Below are 19,979 nucleotides of genomic sequence, written 5' to 3' on the forward strand. Positions count from 1 at the left end.
GCTGCCAGGAGCAGGGAGGCTTGACTTGGGAAGAGTTTCTGGCTGGAAAAACAGATAAATAAGTGCCACCATTGGGGTCATAGAGGGGTTTCTTCTCAGTGATGTTGCTAATAATGGTCCTTGCTCTGGAACTGCTCAAACAGCCAGGCTTGAACTTCCAGTAGGGATGTCTGCTTACTTGGAATTGTCCTACACCTGCCAAGCCAAGACTAGAAGTGTCCGAACACATGGTGTGCATGACTCAGAGACAGCAACAGTAGCATTGCATGTGACATTCTGCTCAATAAATTAGCCAATTAATCCTGCCAAATGACGTGTCTGGCTGCAGCTCCCACTGTTAGCTGAAGGAGGGAGAGCAGAGGGAGCCTGGTTGTGTCACCACAGGAGCCACCTCGTCCCCTTGTCCCCTCGGTGGCTCAGCAGTTCAGCTGCCTGTGCAGCCAGATGGTCCCAGTGAGCTCTGAGATGTCAGAATTGTCATCACATGCAGCTTTGGGAGAAAAACGGGGGATTTTTTCCTAATAAGAAGAGTTTTAATGGTGATTTCCTTCTTGAATGTTCAGAATAAACATTTTTAAATGTGTTACTCTTGAGTAATAGTCAGAGGAAAACTTAGGCTGGAAGGGACCGACCTACTTGGCCAGTGCCTGAAGGATGTATGTGGGTATCAATAACCTGATGCACTTGACATCATCAAAAACTAGTGAAAAGTCTTTTTTTTTTTCCTTTTTCTAAGTTATTCAGTCAAGTTTTGCATTTCCTTGGTGCAGTTGGACAGAGTAGCAAACAGCCCAGTAATTCAGAAGCTAAATCCTGAGATGAGTTTTCATGTGAGATGTTTCCACATGAACAGAGGATGTGATAACTGCCTGTTCCTTAGCAGTGGCTCTGTGGCTCCCTGTGCCACATGCTCCATCAGCTTCCATGTTCCAAGACTTTCTGACAGGGCACTGAAGTTGCATCTGTCCCCTCCCAGCAGCTCCAGTTCCTCTGCCTGCCATGTGCCTCCGGATGAGGATCCCTAGTCAGCTTGGATTAGCAAAGGAGCAGACTGGATTTCATGTGTCTCAGACATCTTAAGATGCTTCACACTAGATTAAGTGATGGAGCAGGGAGAAGTTTGTCAAAGGGATCTAAACTGTAGGAATGTGGCTCTTCTTGGTGCTTTTCAGAACTGCTCAATACTGGTGGATGGATCCAGCAGATTCAGAGAAAGTCCTGAGTCAGGAGTAACCAACTCACAGATATCTCTGATGTGCTGCTTTGGATATTTGATGCTGTGTCTGATGTTTCAGGGCCTCCTTGTTTTAGGGAAACCAAGAGCTCCCCTGTAATTCCCTTCCTATAACTGGAGGAATGTTTGCACATAGAAATGGATTTTTGTGATTCTTCCTTGAATATTTCTCCCTGCAGAAGTCGAGCAAGGCCCTGCTGCACAGTGACCATCTGCCAGCTTCTTCCTTCTCACTGTGGAATTAAATATCTAACAACCTAAAATAGTGTCTGAGCACTTTGCCTTCATGTGAGCAGCAAAACAAAACAGCAGAGCTTGGGCATGGAGTCAGAGACCTGATGGTCAATCCATAGGGTGTCTCAGGAAAGCACATCTTTCCTTTAGGAAATGTAATTCATTTAGGTTTTGGGTAGTCTGGGATATGATCCATTTGTTCACCAAGGTAATTGAAGTAGTTTTAATCATCTCTGTGCTAACTAGTTGCATTGCTCTCATCAGTCCTCTAGTGCCAGTGTTGTACTGAACTGTTTAATGAATGGTTTTTGTCCTAAAAGTCACATTGCTCCAGCATCCTGACTGGAGTCAGGATTCAGGATCATTCAAGTCTCCAACATGTTTCTGGTACTGGATAAGTCATTTGAGATGTCATTTGGAGTTTGTGAAATAAACTGAGTTATTTGTCCATGGTCAAACAGACCAAGATCCTGGAATGGTTCAACTTCTTGGGCAGTTACCAAAGGACAAAGCTTTGGCTTTGCTTGAACTGTTCCTTGCACAGCCAGCAGCATCCCAGGACCCTCCTGCCTGGTTTGGGATGAGTAAAAGCAACTGCTTTTCCCATGGCTTGCAGGAGTCCTGCAGCAGCTGGGTCCTGCTGGTGGCACACCAGGGTCTCATTGGCTGTGTCCTGTGGGCTCTGTGTGCCTGTGGATAACAGAAATGGTCCTTCTGTTTTGAGGCTGATTCCAGATTAGAAGAATTAAATCTTCTTTTCAGGAGCTGCTGGAACAAGTCCAGAGAAGAGTACAGAATGTTTCAGGGCTGGAGCCGGCTGGGAGAGCTGGGGCTGCTCACCTGGAGGAGGAGCAACTCCAGGGAGGCTTCAGAGCCCCTGCCAGTGCACCTGAAGGGGCTCCAGGAGAGCTGGAGAGGGACTGGGGACAAGGCATGGAGGGACAGGACACAGGGAATGGCTTCCCATTGCTAGAGGGCACATAGATGGGATACTGGGGAGGGAATTCTTTTCTGTGAGGGTGGTGAGGCCCTGGCACAGGTTGCCCCATCCCTGGAAGTGTCCAAGGCCAGGTTGGACAGGGCTTGGAGCAACCTGATCTAGTGGAAGGTGTTCTTACCCATGAGGGGGTAAAATGAGATGAACTTTAAGGTCCCTTCCAACCCAAACTATTCTGGGCTTTATTACCACATTTCAAAGCACCTCTGGCATCTCTCCCTGAAGCATCACCTTTGGAAGGTAAAATGGAAGTAAAAACTTCCAGGTTTCTTCTGGCTGCATGGAGCTGATGCTCAAGCTTCCACATAGTGACAGCTTCTGCCTGTGCACATCGTGTGCAGAAGTCATGCATTTTTGATTCAGTAGTAGTTTATTTTTATGTCAGCTGGCAGATGAGTCACACCTTCCCCCACCCCTCACAGTCCCACCTTGGCACATGTGATTGATTCATTCACACACGTGCATTGTGTCACAGCGCTGGAGCCAGTAGGTCATTGCCAGCACGGGGAGGTGACACAGGCAAGTGGATGTGGGACGTCATGAGCCTCCAGAGTGGCGTGGTGAGGAGCAGAAGAGGAGTGTGATAGGCTGGAGAATCCCAGGAAACCGAGATCTCTGCAGTGCCCAGCCCACGCAGGGGATGAGTCACAGTGTAGGAGCAGAACGTTCTGAGTCAGGGAGGGCTATGTCAGTGCATATAGAATATTGACGGATTCTGTGGTTTTGTTTTAATTCCTGCTCTGTAAACAAGTTCACCTCTAATGAAGTATGGAGTCTGTGTGTTTACTTTGGGATCTCTCTGTGTTGCACAACTCGCCAGAGCGAAGCAGTCTGTTTACTTGTCAGGAGGTAGGACTGAGGGAAATGAAGGTGTTATAAATAACCAATCCTTTGCATAGTCTAGTCAATATTTGCATATATATTCCTCAGTGTGGCTGAGCTGTCTGCTATCCATGCTGCCTATGGAGTTCTCCTGTTGGGATTGCTCGTGTTGAGCACCTTTTCCTGTGTTGCTCTTGCTGTACCCACACACATTTTGTATGTATCGGTGTGCTTTATGAAGAAATTCTTTCCATGCCAGTTGCACAATGCTGTCATTCACGTGGCAATTATGGGTCATTTTGATGAAGCTCGTTATAGGATGGATGTAAACAAGTCTCCGTGGTGGAGCTGCCAACACCACAATTTTATGGGGAGGTCGTTGAGCACAACTCTCTTCCCCAAGGGAGCAGGAGTAAGTGCAGGCCATGTGAGGGAGGGTTAGTGCAAGTGGTCCCCACCCTTATTAATTAAGAAGTGTGAACACACCCATTAACAGTGGCTACAGTCTCTGTAATCTCCAGAATTCCCACCGATATTTGCCACCTGGATGGAAACATTGCTGTGGCCAGGAGCTGAGCCAGGTCACCCCTCAGCAGGGGCTGGTTTGGGGGGGATGATCATAAAATCATGGAGTGGTTTGGATTGGAAGGGACCTTAAAGCTCATCTCGTGGCCATATGGGCACACCTTCCACTAGACCAGCTTGCTCAGAACTCTCTCCAACTTGGCCTTGAACATTTCCAAGGGCTCCCCTTTGCACCCCAAAGTGAGTTTGGACTTGTGTGGAGCAACACGTGGCTGTCACCTGAGGTATTTTATGTCCTACTTATTGTATGGGTTTGTTCATACCTGTCACACTACAATACTCTGGATGAGCACTGCAGCCTCCTCCTTTGAAATACTGGAAGTATTTTATATTGCCAGTGTTCAGTGACTGTAAGTATTAATAAGTGACTCATCTGTGCAGGGTGATACAAAACTGACATCTCTTTACAAGGAAACAGCTTTGGGACACATCTCATGTCACTCATTCCCTACCTCAGATGCCTACAGTAGACCTGAAGGTTTTAAGATGTTGGGTTAATTTTCTATCAGTGAGGAAAAATGTCTCCATTCTCAAATCCTGCGCAGAAGCGTGCCCTTGGCCAGAAGTGGGAGATATCAGCAATGGAGATACAGTTTCATTCTACTGAAGGTGTTGTTTTTAGGCAAAAATCGGAGACCCTAATGCTGAGCTGTATATTAAGGAATGGTGATAGCAGCTTCATTGTAAAGTCAGAGTAGTCCAAGGAGCTTGAACCTGAGGGATCCTGGACTTCCAAGCTTTTGAATTGCAGAATGAAATGTAGTGGATTACTGTAAAGTGCTCAGTTAGACCCTGCTGCTTTCAGGCTGGCTTGCTGTTGATCTCCAGAGAATTATGTTTCACTATTTAAAAATACATGGCTTTTCTTTCATGTGGCCATTCCCTTGTTAGGAAGGGCTTCCTGAATGTGCACATTTCAGCATCTCAGCATCAGAAGTTTTGACTTCCTTGGGCTAAATTTAGATTTTGTCAATTGGAAGTTATCAGATGCTTTTAAAGCAAGGCCATTAATATTTGAATATGAGATTAGGGCAGTTTCCTTTTCATGTTCCGAAAAGTCCTCATGCATCTCCTGCTCTTCTGGTATTTGTGGCAGTAATCACAAATCAAACACCAGCAGCTCCAGGCAGCAACTCCAAATCCAACACCAGCAACTGAAGGGGAGCAGCAGCAGGATGCTGGGAAGCTGGAAAATGCCTTTCCTGGAGACACTTTTCCCTGAAGCCTGACATGGCCGTAAACCTGGAGCAGCTGCACTCATCCAGGTCATCCCAGATGCCCCACTGGGTTCTCCTCATGGTCAGCAATGCCCACTGAGAGCAGGCTGTGGGTTGTGGGATGTGCTGCTGCCCTGAGGATCCAGCAGGACTCAAGGAGAGGGACAGACGTTTCATCATTAAGATCCCTGTGCTGTTTCTGGTACTTTCCAGGAGACCCTGAGCTGAACTATGCCTTGCTGGCTGTGCTTGGGAACTGGAATTCCTCAGCCATTGGAGTGGGGAGGTGAAGACCACAGAACCACAGACTGGTTTGGGTTGGGAGGCACCTTAATGCTCATCTCATTCCATTCCCTGCCATGGACAGGGACACCTTCCACTATCTCAGACTGCTCCAAGCCCTGTCCAGCCTGGCCTTGAAAACTTCCAGGGATGGAGAGTCCACATGACACGTGATGTTTGAAGATAAACTTTGGAATTTATATTTACATTGAATGAAAAACCCAGTTTGGCAATGAGAGCCAGGATAATTAATAAGGATTAGGAGCTGGTTTGCTATTCTGCTTGTCCCCCTTTCCTATCCCTTCTTTGAACATTCTTCAAGCCACAGGGATGCTGCACTTAGGAACTAATTGAGGTCTAAAGCTATAAAATCAGTTTTGAGGGGGCCTGCTGTGTCAGGTGTTGAGCACTGCCTTGACCCAAAGCTCTTTCCCCTTTGGAAGGTGGGTGCTGGATTTAGTGGGATCCCTTCCAGTGCAGCAGAGGCATGCTACACACACTGTAGGTTTCTAAGGTGAAGCACTGAGCTGTGCCAGGAAAGTCCTGTTATGGAGGGCTGCCCACCTCCCAGACAGGCTCTCCAATGGGTTTGGAATTTGTGTTTTGGAGCTGTGCCCTGCCTGCTATTGAAAAACCTCCTCTCATATCTAAAAGATAAGCCACAGGCTCTGCCTGACTGTGATGGGTCGGGCTGGAGTTCTGAAGTTTTGTAATAATTTTTCTGTCTGAAAGTTCCTACCCGCTCTTACTTGACTCTCTTAAGGTGAAACAGAGATGGTATCTGGAGGCAGGATCTGATTTGGTGCCTCTGAACTTCTGTTGGCAGCAGGTTCTCCTGCCATTAGAGGGAGTGGGAGGTTTTCCCTCAGGCTGGAAGGACTGTGTGGGTAACACTTCCCTACTCATGTGAAAAATCCCTTTTTCCCTCCAATCCTACAGTAGTGATGGGACTGATGGGAGCCAATCTCTTGCTTTGTTGTGGAGAGTTTGCTTGATTTGATTCTTACCCATCACTTTCTACTCTGATGCTGCTGCAGGGGCAGACCTGCAGAAATCCACCCTCCCAGTGGGACCAGTGGGAGTTCTGGGGGCCCGAGCTGCACCCACAGCTTTGCAGGAAGATCCCAGCACAGCTCTGGGGTGACACATAGGGCTGTGCTGCCAGAAATGGCCCCAGGTTGTCCCAGCACAGTCTGGTGGGAACCTGGCCTTCAGCTGCCTGAGCGAGGCTGAGCATCCTCTTCCTCCTGAGCACCCAGAGGTACATGTCCAATACCACATCTGCTTTATCCAGCTGCATCTGACCCCTGATTTGCCATCTCAGGTAAAAATGCTGCTGGATGCAGGACAAATCCTGCCTGTTATGTGCCAGTTTGGCCCTAGGTCTCTGTGCTGTGCTGCTGACACTGCCTGTGGCCCCTGCTCAGGGCTGTGGCTGCAGCCCAGGCTGGCAGAGCTTCCCTGCATTGTCATCATGGAAGTGTCACCCTGTGTGCAGCTGGGCAGGGAGCAGGGAAAAGCTCTGCCTCCAGCCAACAGATCCAATGGAGATGAGCTGAGGAAGAGCAGGAGCCACCTGGGACTTGGTGTGATCAAACCAAAATGATTCTCTGGGCACCAGAGCAGCAATTCAGCACAAGCTATTTGTTTTTGCTGCTTTTGTGGCATTTTTCATCTGCCCAGAAGTAGCTTCTTCCCTGGCACTGCTTCTGGAGTGAAATTTGAGTGCTGCTGAGCAACCAAGAACTCTTGTTGTTGATTTTTCTCGAGGTTATACCTGTAATGTCATTAACACACATCACTTCACGTGCATAACGTGTTGCTGAGGGGCAGTTCTGATCTCTGCTCCCTGTCACCAGCAACACCACCTGAGGGAATAGTTGGAGCTGTATTAGGGAGGTTTGGGTTGGATATTGGGAAAAGGCTCTTCCCCCAGGGGGTGCTGGGGCACTGAACAGGCTCCCCCCAGGGAATGGTCACAGCCCCAGGGCTGCCACAGCTCTGGAGTGTTTGGACAATTTCTCAGGCACAGGGTGGGATTGTTGGGGTGTCCTGTGCAGGGACAGGACTTGGACTTGTTGGTCCTTGTAAGTCCCTTCCAGCACAGGATATTCCATGATTCTATGAATTTGTTCTCAAAAGAAAAGAAAACTACCAAGGGACCCCATGATTTCATCTCAACTCCCTCTCAGCAGGTAGGGCTGAGCAATTGCACAGCAAAGGAAAACTGATCAGGAGCAACTTCCAATTGCTCCTTGGATTTTTATTTTCTTTTTTTGTTTTTGAGGGGGAAGGAGGGAATTTGTTTCTTTGTTGGTTTCTTTCTCTCCTTTTGGTTGGGTTTTTCTGCGTGTTCTTAAACAGCAGAGCCCAGTTGGCCACCCAGATGTGCTCTGGCAGAGCTCGCACAGGTATGTGACCTGCAGTGGAGCAGAGTCACAGAATTGTTTAGGTTGGAAAAGAATCCTTCTCAAACCATCAAGTCCAACCACACCCCAGCACTGACAAGGCCACCATGACCCCCTGTTCCCAAGTGCCACATCCACGTGGCTCTTAAATCCCTCCAGGAATGTTATTGAGTGGCTCCACCACTGCCCTGGGCAGTTCCAGTGGTTTTCTTTCATCCTTGTCCTTTTATTGCAGGTGTGTGGGAAAAGGTAATAAGGATAGAACTTAAGCTAGAACTTTTTTGGATGGTTTAAAATAACTCTTCTAAAATTATTTACTGGTTTTATCTATCCTTCTTTTAAGGTGTTGTTCTATGTGCCAGCTGCCATCGTCACTGGAGCAACATGTTGTGTTGGATACAAAATCCAACAGTAACATGGAGATTTGAATGCAGCTATTTCCCCCAAGCCCTAGAAATGTGAATTCAGTCTTTTGAAACTTGAGAAAAAAACAATTTATTGTGCTGTACTTTATTTTTCTGTGTTTGTCAAGAATAGAAACAGTTTCACTTGACTAATTTAGTTGTTAGAGCTAAGAAAATGCCTGTGAATGGGTGTTTCTGGGTAAATTTCCCAGATTTTGAAAGTTTTCCTGCATTTGACCTTTCCAGATAGGGTTGATTCTCCTGCCAACCTTTTTTTATCTTTATGAATACAAATATGAATGTCTCCTTGGTACCCCCTCTTCAAGTACTTCTTGCTTTGTGGATGTGAAGAGTTGTTTAATTGAGAGAAGCCATGATGTCAGGAAACCAGCTTGTACCACTCAAGGAAGATGAAATGCCACCCTGTTCTAATAACACAACGATCCTGAGATTTGTTTTTCTGCAGTTGAAGTAAAAATCAAATTGTTTGGATTTTTACCAGCATCAAGAACAAATATGTTCTTCCTTCTGTCCTTCCTGGGTCTGTTTTTCTCCTGCTCCTTTTCCCCTACCTTTTCTTTTTGTAGATTCAAATATTACCAAAATGAAACAAAACACAGCAGGGTTTAAATCCATCCTGCATAATCTGAGATGAGCTGGAGTGAGGCTGGAGTCTTGGAGTCCACATGGAACTCCCAGGAGATGACAGCAGCTCTGTCTCCTCCCAGCTCATACACAGCTGTTGTCGTCTCTTCCCATGAAAAGCTCAGCTCTCTCTGCCATCATCAGGGGAGAAGGTGTTGATCCAGTACCTTCCTGTGCCTTTCCCATCCCTGGAAGTGTTCCAGGCCAGGTTGGATGGGTCTTGGAGCAGCCTGGTCTACTGGAAGGTGTCCCTGCCCATGGCAGCTTTGAGGTCCCTTCCAGCTTCTGCTGTTCTCCTTTGAGTTATTTCCTCTCGAGTTCAGAGAGTGTTTGAGCTGTGCCTTTTCCAGGTCCAAGGCCAGGAGCAGGGCCTTGCTCTGCCTCTCCTCCTCCTCACCCACTGATGGGCTAAAGCAGAATGTTCTGCTGCAGAAATTCCTGCTAGGCAGTGGTGCAAGAGCATTCAGCATTGCTAGAAGTGATTTATTGCCTAGACAAAGCAGGGAAAAGATGCTGTGAGAAGCTGGCAGCAGAGCTGAGTGTCTGGCAGCAGCTGGAGCAAACAGCAGGAGGATTTTCAGGGACAGGACATGTGTGAGGGGTCTGGACAGGTCTGGCTGCTCTTCACCTTGTTCAGGTGAGTGAGAAAGAACTAAAGTTAAATGTTGGGCTCTCAAACCACAGTATCAGAGCTCAAGAGAGCAAGGAAAATGTTCAGGAGCTTTACAGGCTGGAAGCACTCACAGCATGGTGGTGCTCTCTGTGGATCACCATTGGAGCTGCCTTCCTCCAGATCCTCCAACCCGTCTTCTCCATGTGGATGTTTCTGTGTGGTTTTTGGATCAGACCCCTGTTTTTAGGTTCTTTCCCTAATCTTATGCCGGTTCAAGGTTTGTGAAGCCTAGGAGTGGTTGGTGAGATTGTGGCAGACCTTTTCCACCACCTCTTTTTCCACCTGCAGGTGAGCTGGTGCTGGAGTCACAAATTGCATTTTCTGCTTGTTTTCCTTCACATCTCAACTGCTGTTTCTCAAACAAGAGAAAACACTCAATCACCCAAAATCTCTGTGCTTCCCTAAGCTCCTCCAGGGTAGATTGAAGGTGAAGGACTGTATTATAAAGCTTTTGCAGCTGTACTTTGAAGGAAGTTATCTCTGAAAGGCATCCAATCAAATGTATAAAAGACCCTTAGGACCAAGTTATTCCCAGTAACAAGTCCAATCTCAACTTTTCTCCCATCTTTCTATTTTTGAAGCAGACTATTCCAAAATCTGAAGGGCAGGATGAGTCTTTTTACTTGCAGCTCACAGAAATAACCTGTTAACTAATGTGCTCAGGTAGATTTACATGGGACATGTTTGAAGACATTAAAGGCTGAGATCTTGGCCCAGTCAATGTTGATCACAAATCTTCTCTTTCAGCCAGGATTTTATTCCGATTTGAAAATTAAGAGAAGGGTAGATCCTCATTAGTGTAATCAGCTTAAATGGGTTGACTACTCTAAAGCAATTTGTTTAATTTGTTTGGAACATGTTTAATTTTAGCTATAGATATTCAGCCCTCTCACAGTTGCTATTTATGGTGTTCATCGTGTAATTTTGTGTTCTGTGATTTGTAAAAATAAACTTTCTGCTCTGAATGAGAATTTTGTGACAATCTACGGCCCATTCATCAGAGCCTCTTTAAAACCACACAGAACTTTCTGTGCACTGATGCTTCTGGTGTGTGTGTCTGCATCTCTTTCAGTGAGAAGGAGTTCTTGCTGCCCACACAGAGCGTGGGTTTGCATTAAGCATCAGCTTTTTGCTGGCCTTGGATTCCTCCCTGCTCTGGGTATGGAATTTGGGGCTCTTCAGGAGTGTCTCCCCTCTGCAATAGAGCTCAGTGTCAAAACCTGCATGAGGAGAGGGTCTGAATCCTTCTTAAATTCTTGAAATTGAGGACATCAGCTTCTCTATTTGGCTACACCTCATTGAAGGGCAGTGGAAAACAACTCCCCATGGGAGCAAAAGCCATGGGTGGTTCTGAAACTGCTGGTATTGATCACAAGCTCTGGATGTTTCCTGGTGATTTGCTGTATGGGATGTGGCACTTGTCCCTCCATTGATGTAGATGCCAGGTGCATCTTCCTGCACTTACTCCCTCATTCCTCCTTGGATGTATTTTACTTGCTGTTGATGAAGTTTATTGATAGCCTGTCATGATGCTCACACAGAGCCTCAGGCTCTTCTGGAGCAGGTGGGTTCTGCTTCCTGTGCCCTCCATGCAGGGCAGGTGCTGCAAACTCTGATTTCCCTCAGGCATAACCTTAGATTGGCATCTCTGCCCATCACCATTTCATAACCAGGCCTGGAAATGGCTTTGGAATGTCTGTGTGCCTGAACCAGTGTGGTTTTTTGGAGTATGTTGGATGTCTGAGGAGTTTTGTGGCCATTAGTCATGCTGTAAAAGATATGGCAGCAAGATAACATTACTCAAATCATCCAGGGCATTGATCTTGTGGTGGAAGTTCCTGGAAGATGTTGCTCCAGGTGTTAATCCAGCTCAGATGAAGCTCTCTGGAAGAGCTGTGATCCTGCTCTTTGTTACTATTCCCATTCTTGTGTTCAAGCTCAAGCCAAGTGGTTTTTTGGGTTGATCCAACATATTGTTCAGCCTCAGAGCATGAGGAAGGATGGGAAAGTCCCTTTTGGTGGCAGCCCAGAGCAGTGAGAGTTTAGCATCCCCAGAAAGCCAAGGCCAGTCTCGGGAGTGTGGGGGAATCAAAGTCTTGAGTTTTTGGCTTTGATGTCTGCATTTGCTCTCATTCCAGCAGTGATGCTTTAATCTACAAAATGCTTTGCTAGGTTTTCGCTGTGCTCAGCTTGAATTTCTTCCAAGACATCACTCTGCTGAAATAGCAGAATTTGCCTGTGGATTCCGGTGCAGCAATCAGTCTGTGTTTATTGGGGTGATAAACTTCCTGTGAGAGTGAGGGTGGAGTGGGCCCTTTTCCATGTAGCTGAGCCAAATCACTCAGCAGCGAGACCAAAGCCGTTAAGCAAATTGAGATGATTTCTGCTTGCAGCAGTCTCTGCTGTAATAAACTGGTTTTCCTCCAAAGGAGAACCTGCACATATCATGCCTGTATTTTCTTCCCTTAGTGGATTGCTTTTGTTTGATACCATGGAGAAATTCCTACTTCTGATGTGATTTCATGCATTAATTGAATTAAACAGATCCTGGTTTGTGCTTCAAGTGTTGAGTTGTACCTTTGAATCCTCAGTGTGAGACTCTGCTCTGCTGGTGGCTTTTCATCTCTCTGAATTCAGAGCTGCTCACCTACAGCATGACACCATGGCTTTGTGTGACCTTTCCAGTCCTCTCCCACTGCGATTACTTTCCATTAAAAACCTCAACTCCAACTGCCTTTTTCCTCCATCAATCTCTTTAGTTGGCGACATTCTTCTTAAGTATTTACAGATCTGCTGGTAATATTTATGGAGTCCTGTGGTTCACTGTGACAATGGACTCAGCACCAGGACACAATGCTTTTGGCTGAAATAGAGCCAAGCTACATCATAAATTATGCAGATGGGCTGTGACAAAATCAAATTTTATGCAGATTTTTTTAGGCTGACTCTTTTTACTGTTCAGAATGGCTCTGGAGCTGGCGCTATCTCAAGTTTCATCCAGTTTTATCCGCCAACACACCCTTTAATGTGTACATCAAGTTCATCTTTCGAGCTTTTCCTCTTCCCAAAAAGATGGTGAACGTTGAGTTGAGCTTGAGTGAGCTGAGGATGTGTTATGCTGAGTACCTCCCAACTTTATTTCCATAACTGGTGTGGAGCTGAGGATCCTTGGTGTGGGCTGGGAGCTCCACAGGGCTCATCAGTGATGCTCCTTTGGATCCAGGACACAGCAGTGCAGGCTGGCTCTGGAATTCAGAGGGATGTTACAGCAGCTTTATCCTGGCAAAGGCAAGAGGGAAGTCCTTGACTGCAGAGCTGGCAGTCAGAGAAAACCCTCAGGGAAAAATCGAACCCTAAAAATATGCCTGAAGCCAATGATATCTCCTGTATTCTGACATTTAGGATGCTTTTTTTATGCTCTTCACTAAGGCCTCACTTTGCCAGAGCTCCCACAGAAAGCAGAGCTTTCCTGAGGGTTTAAGACAAAGAGGGTACCCCCAGGGTAGTCTGGGCTGTAAGCTCTGAGTAGGTAAAGCTGCAGGAATTGGGATCCCAGAGAGCACTAAGTAGTGTTGCTTCCTTCCCTACATGAAATCCCCACCTTTTGGGTCTTGCTGCAATCTGTCTTTCTGGGTCTTACGCCCAGTAGAAAATTCATTTGATTGCAATGCTTGCCCCTTACCGAGTGAGGCTGTAAATGTTCTCATATTCCCCTGGGAATATTAATATTAAATGGGATCCTTCACCTTCTTTAAGAGCCTTTCTACAATTTTATTCTCCTGCATGCCTTAGTTATCAGAGTCCTAACCCTAATTCCTTCCTCAGTTCCACTATTTGAGACTTATAGAAATTGTGGTAGAAGTACTCATTGTCTGTCTGTATCTAGAATCTATAATTGGCTCAGGTTTAAACTTTGCATAAAATATTCTGTTACTCTCTTCTTCTCTATTATTATTCTATTATTCTCTAAAAAATAGAGATGCTTATCTTGGTGTTAGAGGTGACTTTGTAGGTAAGTCCTCATCAGACTTCACTGAAAACCCAGTGGTTCACCGTGAGTCACTTCAAGAGCTGTTGCAATTATTCCAGCCTTCAGCACTAGGCTGATGACATTAAATTGCCATTTGTGTTGATTTGGGGATATTTGAAAGCATCTTGGAGCTGCCTGGATCATATGCCATCATTGTTTGGCTTTCTGAATTGCTTCTGCATCAAACCATCCTGTGTTCCTTGAGGATTTAATGAGTGTGACTGCTTCCTGAAGCATGGAGCTCTGTTAGGAGCAGCAGCCTCCCAAACCCAGGTTGGGTCAGTGTTTTACATGGGACACAAAACACTGGTTAGGCAGGGAATTCCTGCAATGCTCTGTAATGTCCCATTAATGCATCCTGCTGACAGATTCCCTGAGCATGTGAATTAATGAGATTAAAACCCTCCTCAGGTAATCTTTGTCAAACTGCAATTTGTTCTTTTGGAGCAGGACTTGGGAGCACAAGTTCTGTGTTATTTACAGTTTGGTGATCTCAGTGCTGCTTTGTTATGTTGTTGGCAGGTTGCAGAGTTCCAAGTGCCATTGGGTGGATTAGCAGGGTTTCCCTAAATCTGGAGTAGGACATGCACTTGTTGTGTTGCTGATGTTCTCTCCAGCCTGGAATGTTTCACTGCCTGAGCACCTCACAACAAACTCTGCACTTAATTAGTCAAGTATTTTGCTATATCTAACATTGATCACTTATGCAAATCCAGGTGCATGCCTGCACTTGTTTAAAACATGCCATAAAATTAGTAATCACAGTGCTTTCAGGTCCTGTGCACTATAATTTGTGGATCTCTGTGGGAAAAAACATAGCATTGCTCCCCTTGCTCAGCCTTTATACTGAATACCAGGACACCGAATCTTTGGGCATTCAAACGCATATTTTGTTTTGACATGAGACAAAGCCCTGTATTTCAAAATAAAACCTTTCTGTTGTGTTTTGGAGCTGCTTATGAGGTGTAGACTGGAAATACAGAGATATTTAAACATGCTACCCAGCTTGTAGGACACCGAGGGCTGGTGTAGGTGCTGATTAGCAAAATGAGCACTTGGGCCTGTGCTAAATTCCTCCTGTATGGGCTGCTGTGGTTTCCTTTTTGACTCAAAGGTAATTCCAGGAGTGCTGTGCAGCTCTCTGAGTCTTCCAACATCAAGGCTGGTTTTTTTCCCTCTCCTTCTGATGCCTTTCAGAAAGCTGATCCACCCAAAAATCCCCTGCCAGCTGAGTATCAACACTGCACTCCCACAGAGCAGTCTGTTGGGTGGGAAGATGGGCTCTGGCTCCTACCAGTTCAATGTTGATAGTTGTGTTGTGTGCACATATGCTAATGACCATGATCACCTATTTTTGTGTGGTGATTGGTCAAAATTTAGAACTTTTCCCTATTTTATAGGAAAGGGTTTTTTTCCTTTTCACTGAGTGTAAACTTTGTGTAAGGTTGTGCTGAAAAACAAGAGCTGGGTGCTATTCTGGTGACAAAGCAGCCCTTTTTTGGCCATGCTTCATTTTCTCCAAGGATTGTTATCTTCCTAACTGCTCCAGCAAGTGCCAGCCCACATCTGGAGCTGTTCTCTGCCTGGTTTTTAGTGGAACACAGGGAACTTTGTGTCTTGTTCTCTAAATCCAAGCCTTTAAGCTGCCAAAGCTCGATGCTTTGAGGTGGACTTGTTAATTGCTCTGAAATCCCTTTTGTCTGTGCAGGGGTGTAGCTGAGCAGAGCCTGCACTGCTCAGGTTTGGCCTTTGGTTCAGTCACAGTTTGTGCTGGGATTTATTTCCTTGCTGGGCAGCAGCAGATAGAACACTCAAGAAGTGACAATAAAACTGCCTAACAAAAGGTGTGCACGCAGGAGGAGGGGAATTATCTTTGTCCCATTGACTGATTCCAGTTCTTTTCCCTATTCTTCCAGCTGAAGGGCTCCCCCAGGTGTATTACTTTGGGCCCTGTGGGAAGTACAATGCCATGGTATTGGAGCTGCTTGGTCCCAGCCTGGAAGATCTGTTTGACCTCTGTGACAGGACCTTCACCCTGAAGACGGTGTTAATGATTGCCATTCAGCTGGTGAGTGATGGCAGGGCCCTGCCCTGGGGTGTTCTGGGGTGTCCTTCCATCCTAGGGTGGGCACAGTGCAAGGTTCAGGGCTGAGAGAATCTGCTTCCATCATAGAATCACCAGGTTTGAGTTGGAAAGAACCTTCAAGGATCTAATCCCACCCTCCCTGCCATGGGCAGGGACAACTTCCACTATCCCAGATTGCTCCAAGCCCCGTCCAACCTGGACTGGAGCATTTCCAGGCATGGGGCAGCCACAGCTTCTCTGGGAAACCTGTGCCAGAGCCTCCCCAGCCTCACATTCTGCCCAATATCCCATCTAACCCTGTGCTCTGGCAGCAGGAAGCAGTTTCCCCTTGTCCTGTCACTCCAATCCCTTGTCCAAGGTCCCTGTCCATCTTTCCTATAAAAGAAAACCTCTCAGGGGTGAGGAGGACTCCTGCCCATGAAGGGAAGGTCGGATGACGTTGATGAGGAGCTGGCTCCCTGCACAGCAGAACCAGTGCAGCTGGATTCCTACGGACTCGCATCCCCTACACGCCCCCGCCCCGTGCCTGCCCCAGCTCCCTCCCTTCCCTCTCTTTGGACATCCCAGGAACATCTCATTTCTCACCCACTCCGTGGGACACACAGAGCACAGCACCCTCCCACACTCCTACCAGTTCTGCTGGTTTGGTGCTACTGGGCTGCCCATAGACTGAAACCTCACGGGGCAGTGGGAGCTGAGCCCTCCTCAGCCAAAATAGCAGCATTTGAGAGCTCTGCTTTTGTCAAATGTGCTCAAAAATTTGGTCAATCAAATGGGTTTAAATTCCTGACACTTGGAATAGAATAGTTCTATGGGCAACAAAACAGAGCCTTTAATGTACCTGAAAAGGAAAGGAAGTCAAGCTGGAAGGGATCCAGGCTTGGATTTGGGTTTGTGCTAAAAGTGAGCAACATGAAAGCTGAACATACTAAATGTGGTGTGGAAACTTCCACAAGTCAGTGGGGCCAGCCAGTCAGTTTGGGTTTTTTGGTTTTCAGACTGGCTTGCAGATTCCCAAGTACCTAAATATCTGCAGATATCTAGATCTTGCATAGCTGGACCTTGGGATCACCCAGATACTCCACAGCAGAGTTGGAATTGTATATTCACACTAATATCTCTGTGGATAGAAGTGTGGTAGGGAAGAGGAGATGTAAGGGATGAGGAACACAATCCTTTCCAGGTAAACTGAAGTTTGACACAGCAGAATCTCAAATGGAAAACTGAGGTCAGAACTGCAGAAGTTTGAACAGCACCTGCCTGGTACTGAGGCCTCCCCAGCAAAGCAGTCAAGTTCTCTTGGTTTTGAGTGTTTCTTTATCAATGGAAAACCAATTTATAGTATTGGCTTTGATTAAATCAAGTGGCAACAGCTGGCAAAGCCTCAGATGCAGCTTGTGTGACCTTTGGAGGGAAAATATAAAGATGTAAATTCATACCCAAGGGACTGCTGGGGAAATCAAGACTGTCACAGCCATGGCTGCTGCCTTCTGCTGTGTCCTGGGGCTGCAGCTCAGCTCTGGGCTTGGATGTTCTCCACTGGCATCACCTGTTGATCTTGTGGCCAGGCTGCAGCTCAGCAGGGCACTGGTGCCAGGTGGAAAACACGTGCAGGGGGACAGCAAAAGCAGCTGGAAATGGAGGAGCTGATGTTCTCTCTCAGGATCAGGTGCTCCTCTGGCCACGGGGAGATGCTGTAGGGCTTTCTCAGTCTCCTCAGGGCAGGTTACATGAGTTTCCAGCTTGGAGTGTGCACATCTAAGGGGACAGATGAGATATGCTCAGGTGTGCCCCATCACCTGGCCCTGGGAGAAGTGTTTTCCAGAGGGGCTGGCACTTACTGCACAAATGAAATGAAAACTCTTTGCTCTAGCCACAAGGATTTAGGGAAAATCTTTCTCCCACACTAAATGATTGCAGTCACTGTGTCACACTCCTTTGTGGGACACCTAGAAAGGAAAGCTGGACTCTCAAACTCCTTGGGCTCACATCCATGAATTACATTTCATTCTGCTTCTGAGTGGCCAAGTCTGCTTAAGCTGTAATTCTAGCCATGGGCATTTGTCCCCATCTTTCTCCTCATACTTAGGATGATCCACATGTCTGTAGGAGCATCCAGTCCTGTGGTCAGTTTTTAAGCAGAGGCATCCTGGAAAGATATTTTTTGATACATATTTCTGCTTGGCTGGTGTGAATGAGCTTGACAGGCTGCAGCATCTCAGGGCTGGGGTGGATCCTTTCCAGATGTTAGAAGAAAGAGGAGTTTCTCTAGGAAAAACAAGGGCAATGTCTCTTAAGAAGTGCCACGTGGGATTACAGGAGAATTCAAACATAGTTTTACATTAGGAAGGCTCTCCTGGCTGAGGATAACAATGAGTCTTCAAGGAAGGCAGCCTGTTTGGGAGTTGCTCAGACTCAAACTGCTTCCTCCATACTCCACATGCAGCTGAAGACATCCAGTAGATCACATCCAGTGGCTGAAACTCCTGAACAAAGCCAAGCTTGGCAATTAAAATGTGGTCACTATGTCAGTCCCCACAGCCCATAAATCAGGGGAGAATGTTTTTTTATTCAGACTTCTGTTTTTCACTCTTGGCCAAGCCCAGCCTGTACAAAGCTCACTGACAGCTTACAGCAAGGTCTGTTGTGCCACCAGGCCCTGGAAAAATACTCTGGATGTGATCTGGACTGAGTTGTGGCAGGATGTTATTCTACCAGTGACCATCAAAATTGCCTTTGAACAAGATTAATTTCATTCTCTGCTGATTTGATCTATATTTAAGCAGCTGATGTGTGGAGAAGGGCTCAAATTGATCAGGAAGGTCTAGAGATGGAACTGCTGTCAAGATCAGTCTCTTAAGAGTTACCTTTCTGGGATAAGAGGGTTTGTTACACTTGCTGTCTTGGCAGGAGGAAGGCACACGAAAGCACAGGTTTCTTTGGCACCTGCTAAATGTCACAATATCCTCTCATTTCTCCACCACAGCACAGGGGTCCTCCTGTGTGCCAAGGGATTCTCCCCCCTCCTAAAGGTTTCTCTGACATCTGAAATGGAAATTTATGGCTCCAAGGATGGACTCAGCCAGCCGTGGCCATGGAAATCCCTCTGTAATTCACAGTCTTCCATCTACCCCAGTGCTCCCCTGCTTGCTGTTTTTCCAGTGTCAGAGCAATTCCAAGTTAGTCCCACTTCCTGGAGTGGTTTCTCTGCCTCTAAAAGAATTAATTCAGAGTGTTTTGAGCCTGTAGTTCAAACCCAAAGGAGCAGGCACCTGTGCATCCAGCACATTTCTGGAGTGGGAGCTCCACCTCCCCTTTTCTTCAGCTGAGGTTGTGCCCCAGCACTGCTGCTCTTGTGTGCTCAGGCAGAGCCTGCAAGGGAGATGCAGCCCAGACACTCCACATCACAGCAGCCACCAGCAGGGACAGTGGCTTGTCAGGCTGAATAAAGCATGGAAGCTACTCCAAGAAACATCTTTTTGACTCGGGGAGTGTCTTTCAGCTGCCGTGGCTGAGCAAAGCTCTCCAGCATGAAGCGTCCGGGCAGGTGGAAGTAAAGAAGGAATATGAAAGACCCCACAGCAGCTCTGTGTGTGTGTGTGTGTGTGTGTGGTGGAAGCAAAAAAGGCAGGTGGGAGGAAAAAAGGCAGGAAAATAAGTACCCTTGATTGCTGCTGGAGCATAATGGCTCACCTGACACCTCAGCTGTCCAGGTTGTTGTCCTGCGTGCTGCAACTTGCAGAGAGTTTTTAAAGAAGAAAAAAAATGGGCCTTTTTCAGGCTCTCTAATTGCTGTTGGGATTTCAACAAGTGAGCTGCTTTGGTAGCAGGAACAAATCAAATGAGCCAGTCAGGCTCCACTTGGAAGCTTGTTATGTGTGGAGAGGCGAGGAAACTCTTTGTTCCACTTTCAAGGGCTGCATCTTCATTTGAATTGCCTCCCAACGTGGCTTTTTGTCTCACGACCTGCTGCTGTGTCCTGTAGGTGATTCAAAGTGTGAAGAATGACTGAAGAGCATCTGCTCTGCTCTGCACCGGCCTGTAATTGATTGGAAATAATGGCTGTTAGCCGTGAAACCCATTTTCTCTGCGCACTGGAATCAATCACTGCGTCGAGGGGAGGGAGCGGCAGCACGTGCTGTTCCCTTCTTTGAAGAGTCTTGGAGCAAATTCTGTTTTTTAAGCCTGATTCACCCGCAGCCAATTTTTTCCTGTCTGCTGCCCTCCCTGTACAGCTGTTTATTTTATAAGGAGAGCTGCCCCCTCCTGCCTGCTCCTTCTTTCCAAGAGGTGGAAATGCAGCAGATTTTCCTTTAAAATAGGGTGCATGACAAGGGCCTGGGAGTGTGATGGAGGATCACA

General features: G+C 46.8%; 1 protein-coding gene across 2 annotated transcripts in view; it reads left to right on the plus strand.

Annotated features, from left to right (window-relative positions):
• The window catches only part of CSNK1G1 (casein kinase 1 gamma 1), a 98,831-nt gene that overhangs the window by 54,844 nt on the left and 24,008 nt on the right, over positions 1-19,979 (plus strand). For both annotated transcript variants that reach the window (XM_036389649.2, XM_036389650.2), the window contains exon 6: positions 15,448-15,599. In XM_036389649.2, coding sequence (XP_036245542.1) covers positions 15,448-15,599 — 152 coding nt within the window. The remainder of the gene's footprint in view (positions 1-15,447; positions 15,600-19,979) is intronic.

Source organism: Molothrus ater, chromosome 13 (genome assembly GCF_012460135.2).
Source record: "Molothrus ater isolate BHLD 08-10-18 breed brown headed cowbird chromosome 13, BPBGC_Mater_1.1, whole genome shotgun sequence".
NCBI classification, from domain to species: Eukaryota; Metazoa; Chordata; class Aves; order Passeriformes; family Icteridae; genus Molothrus; species Molothrus ater.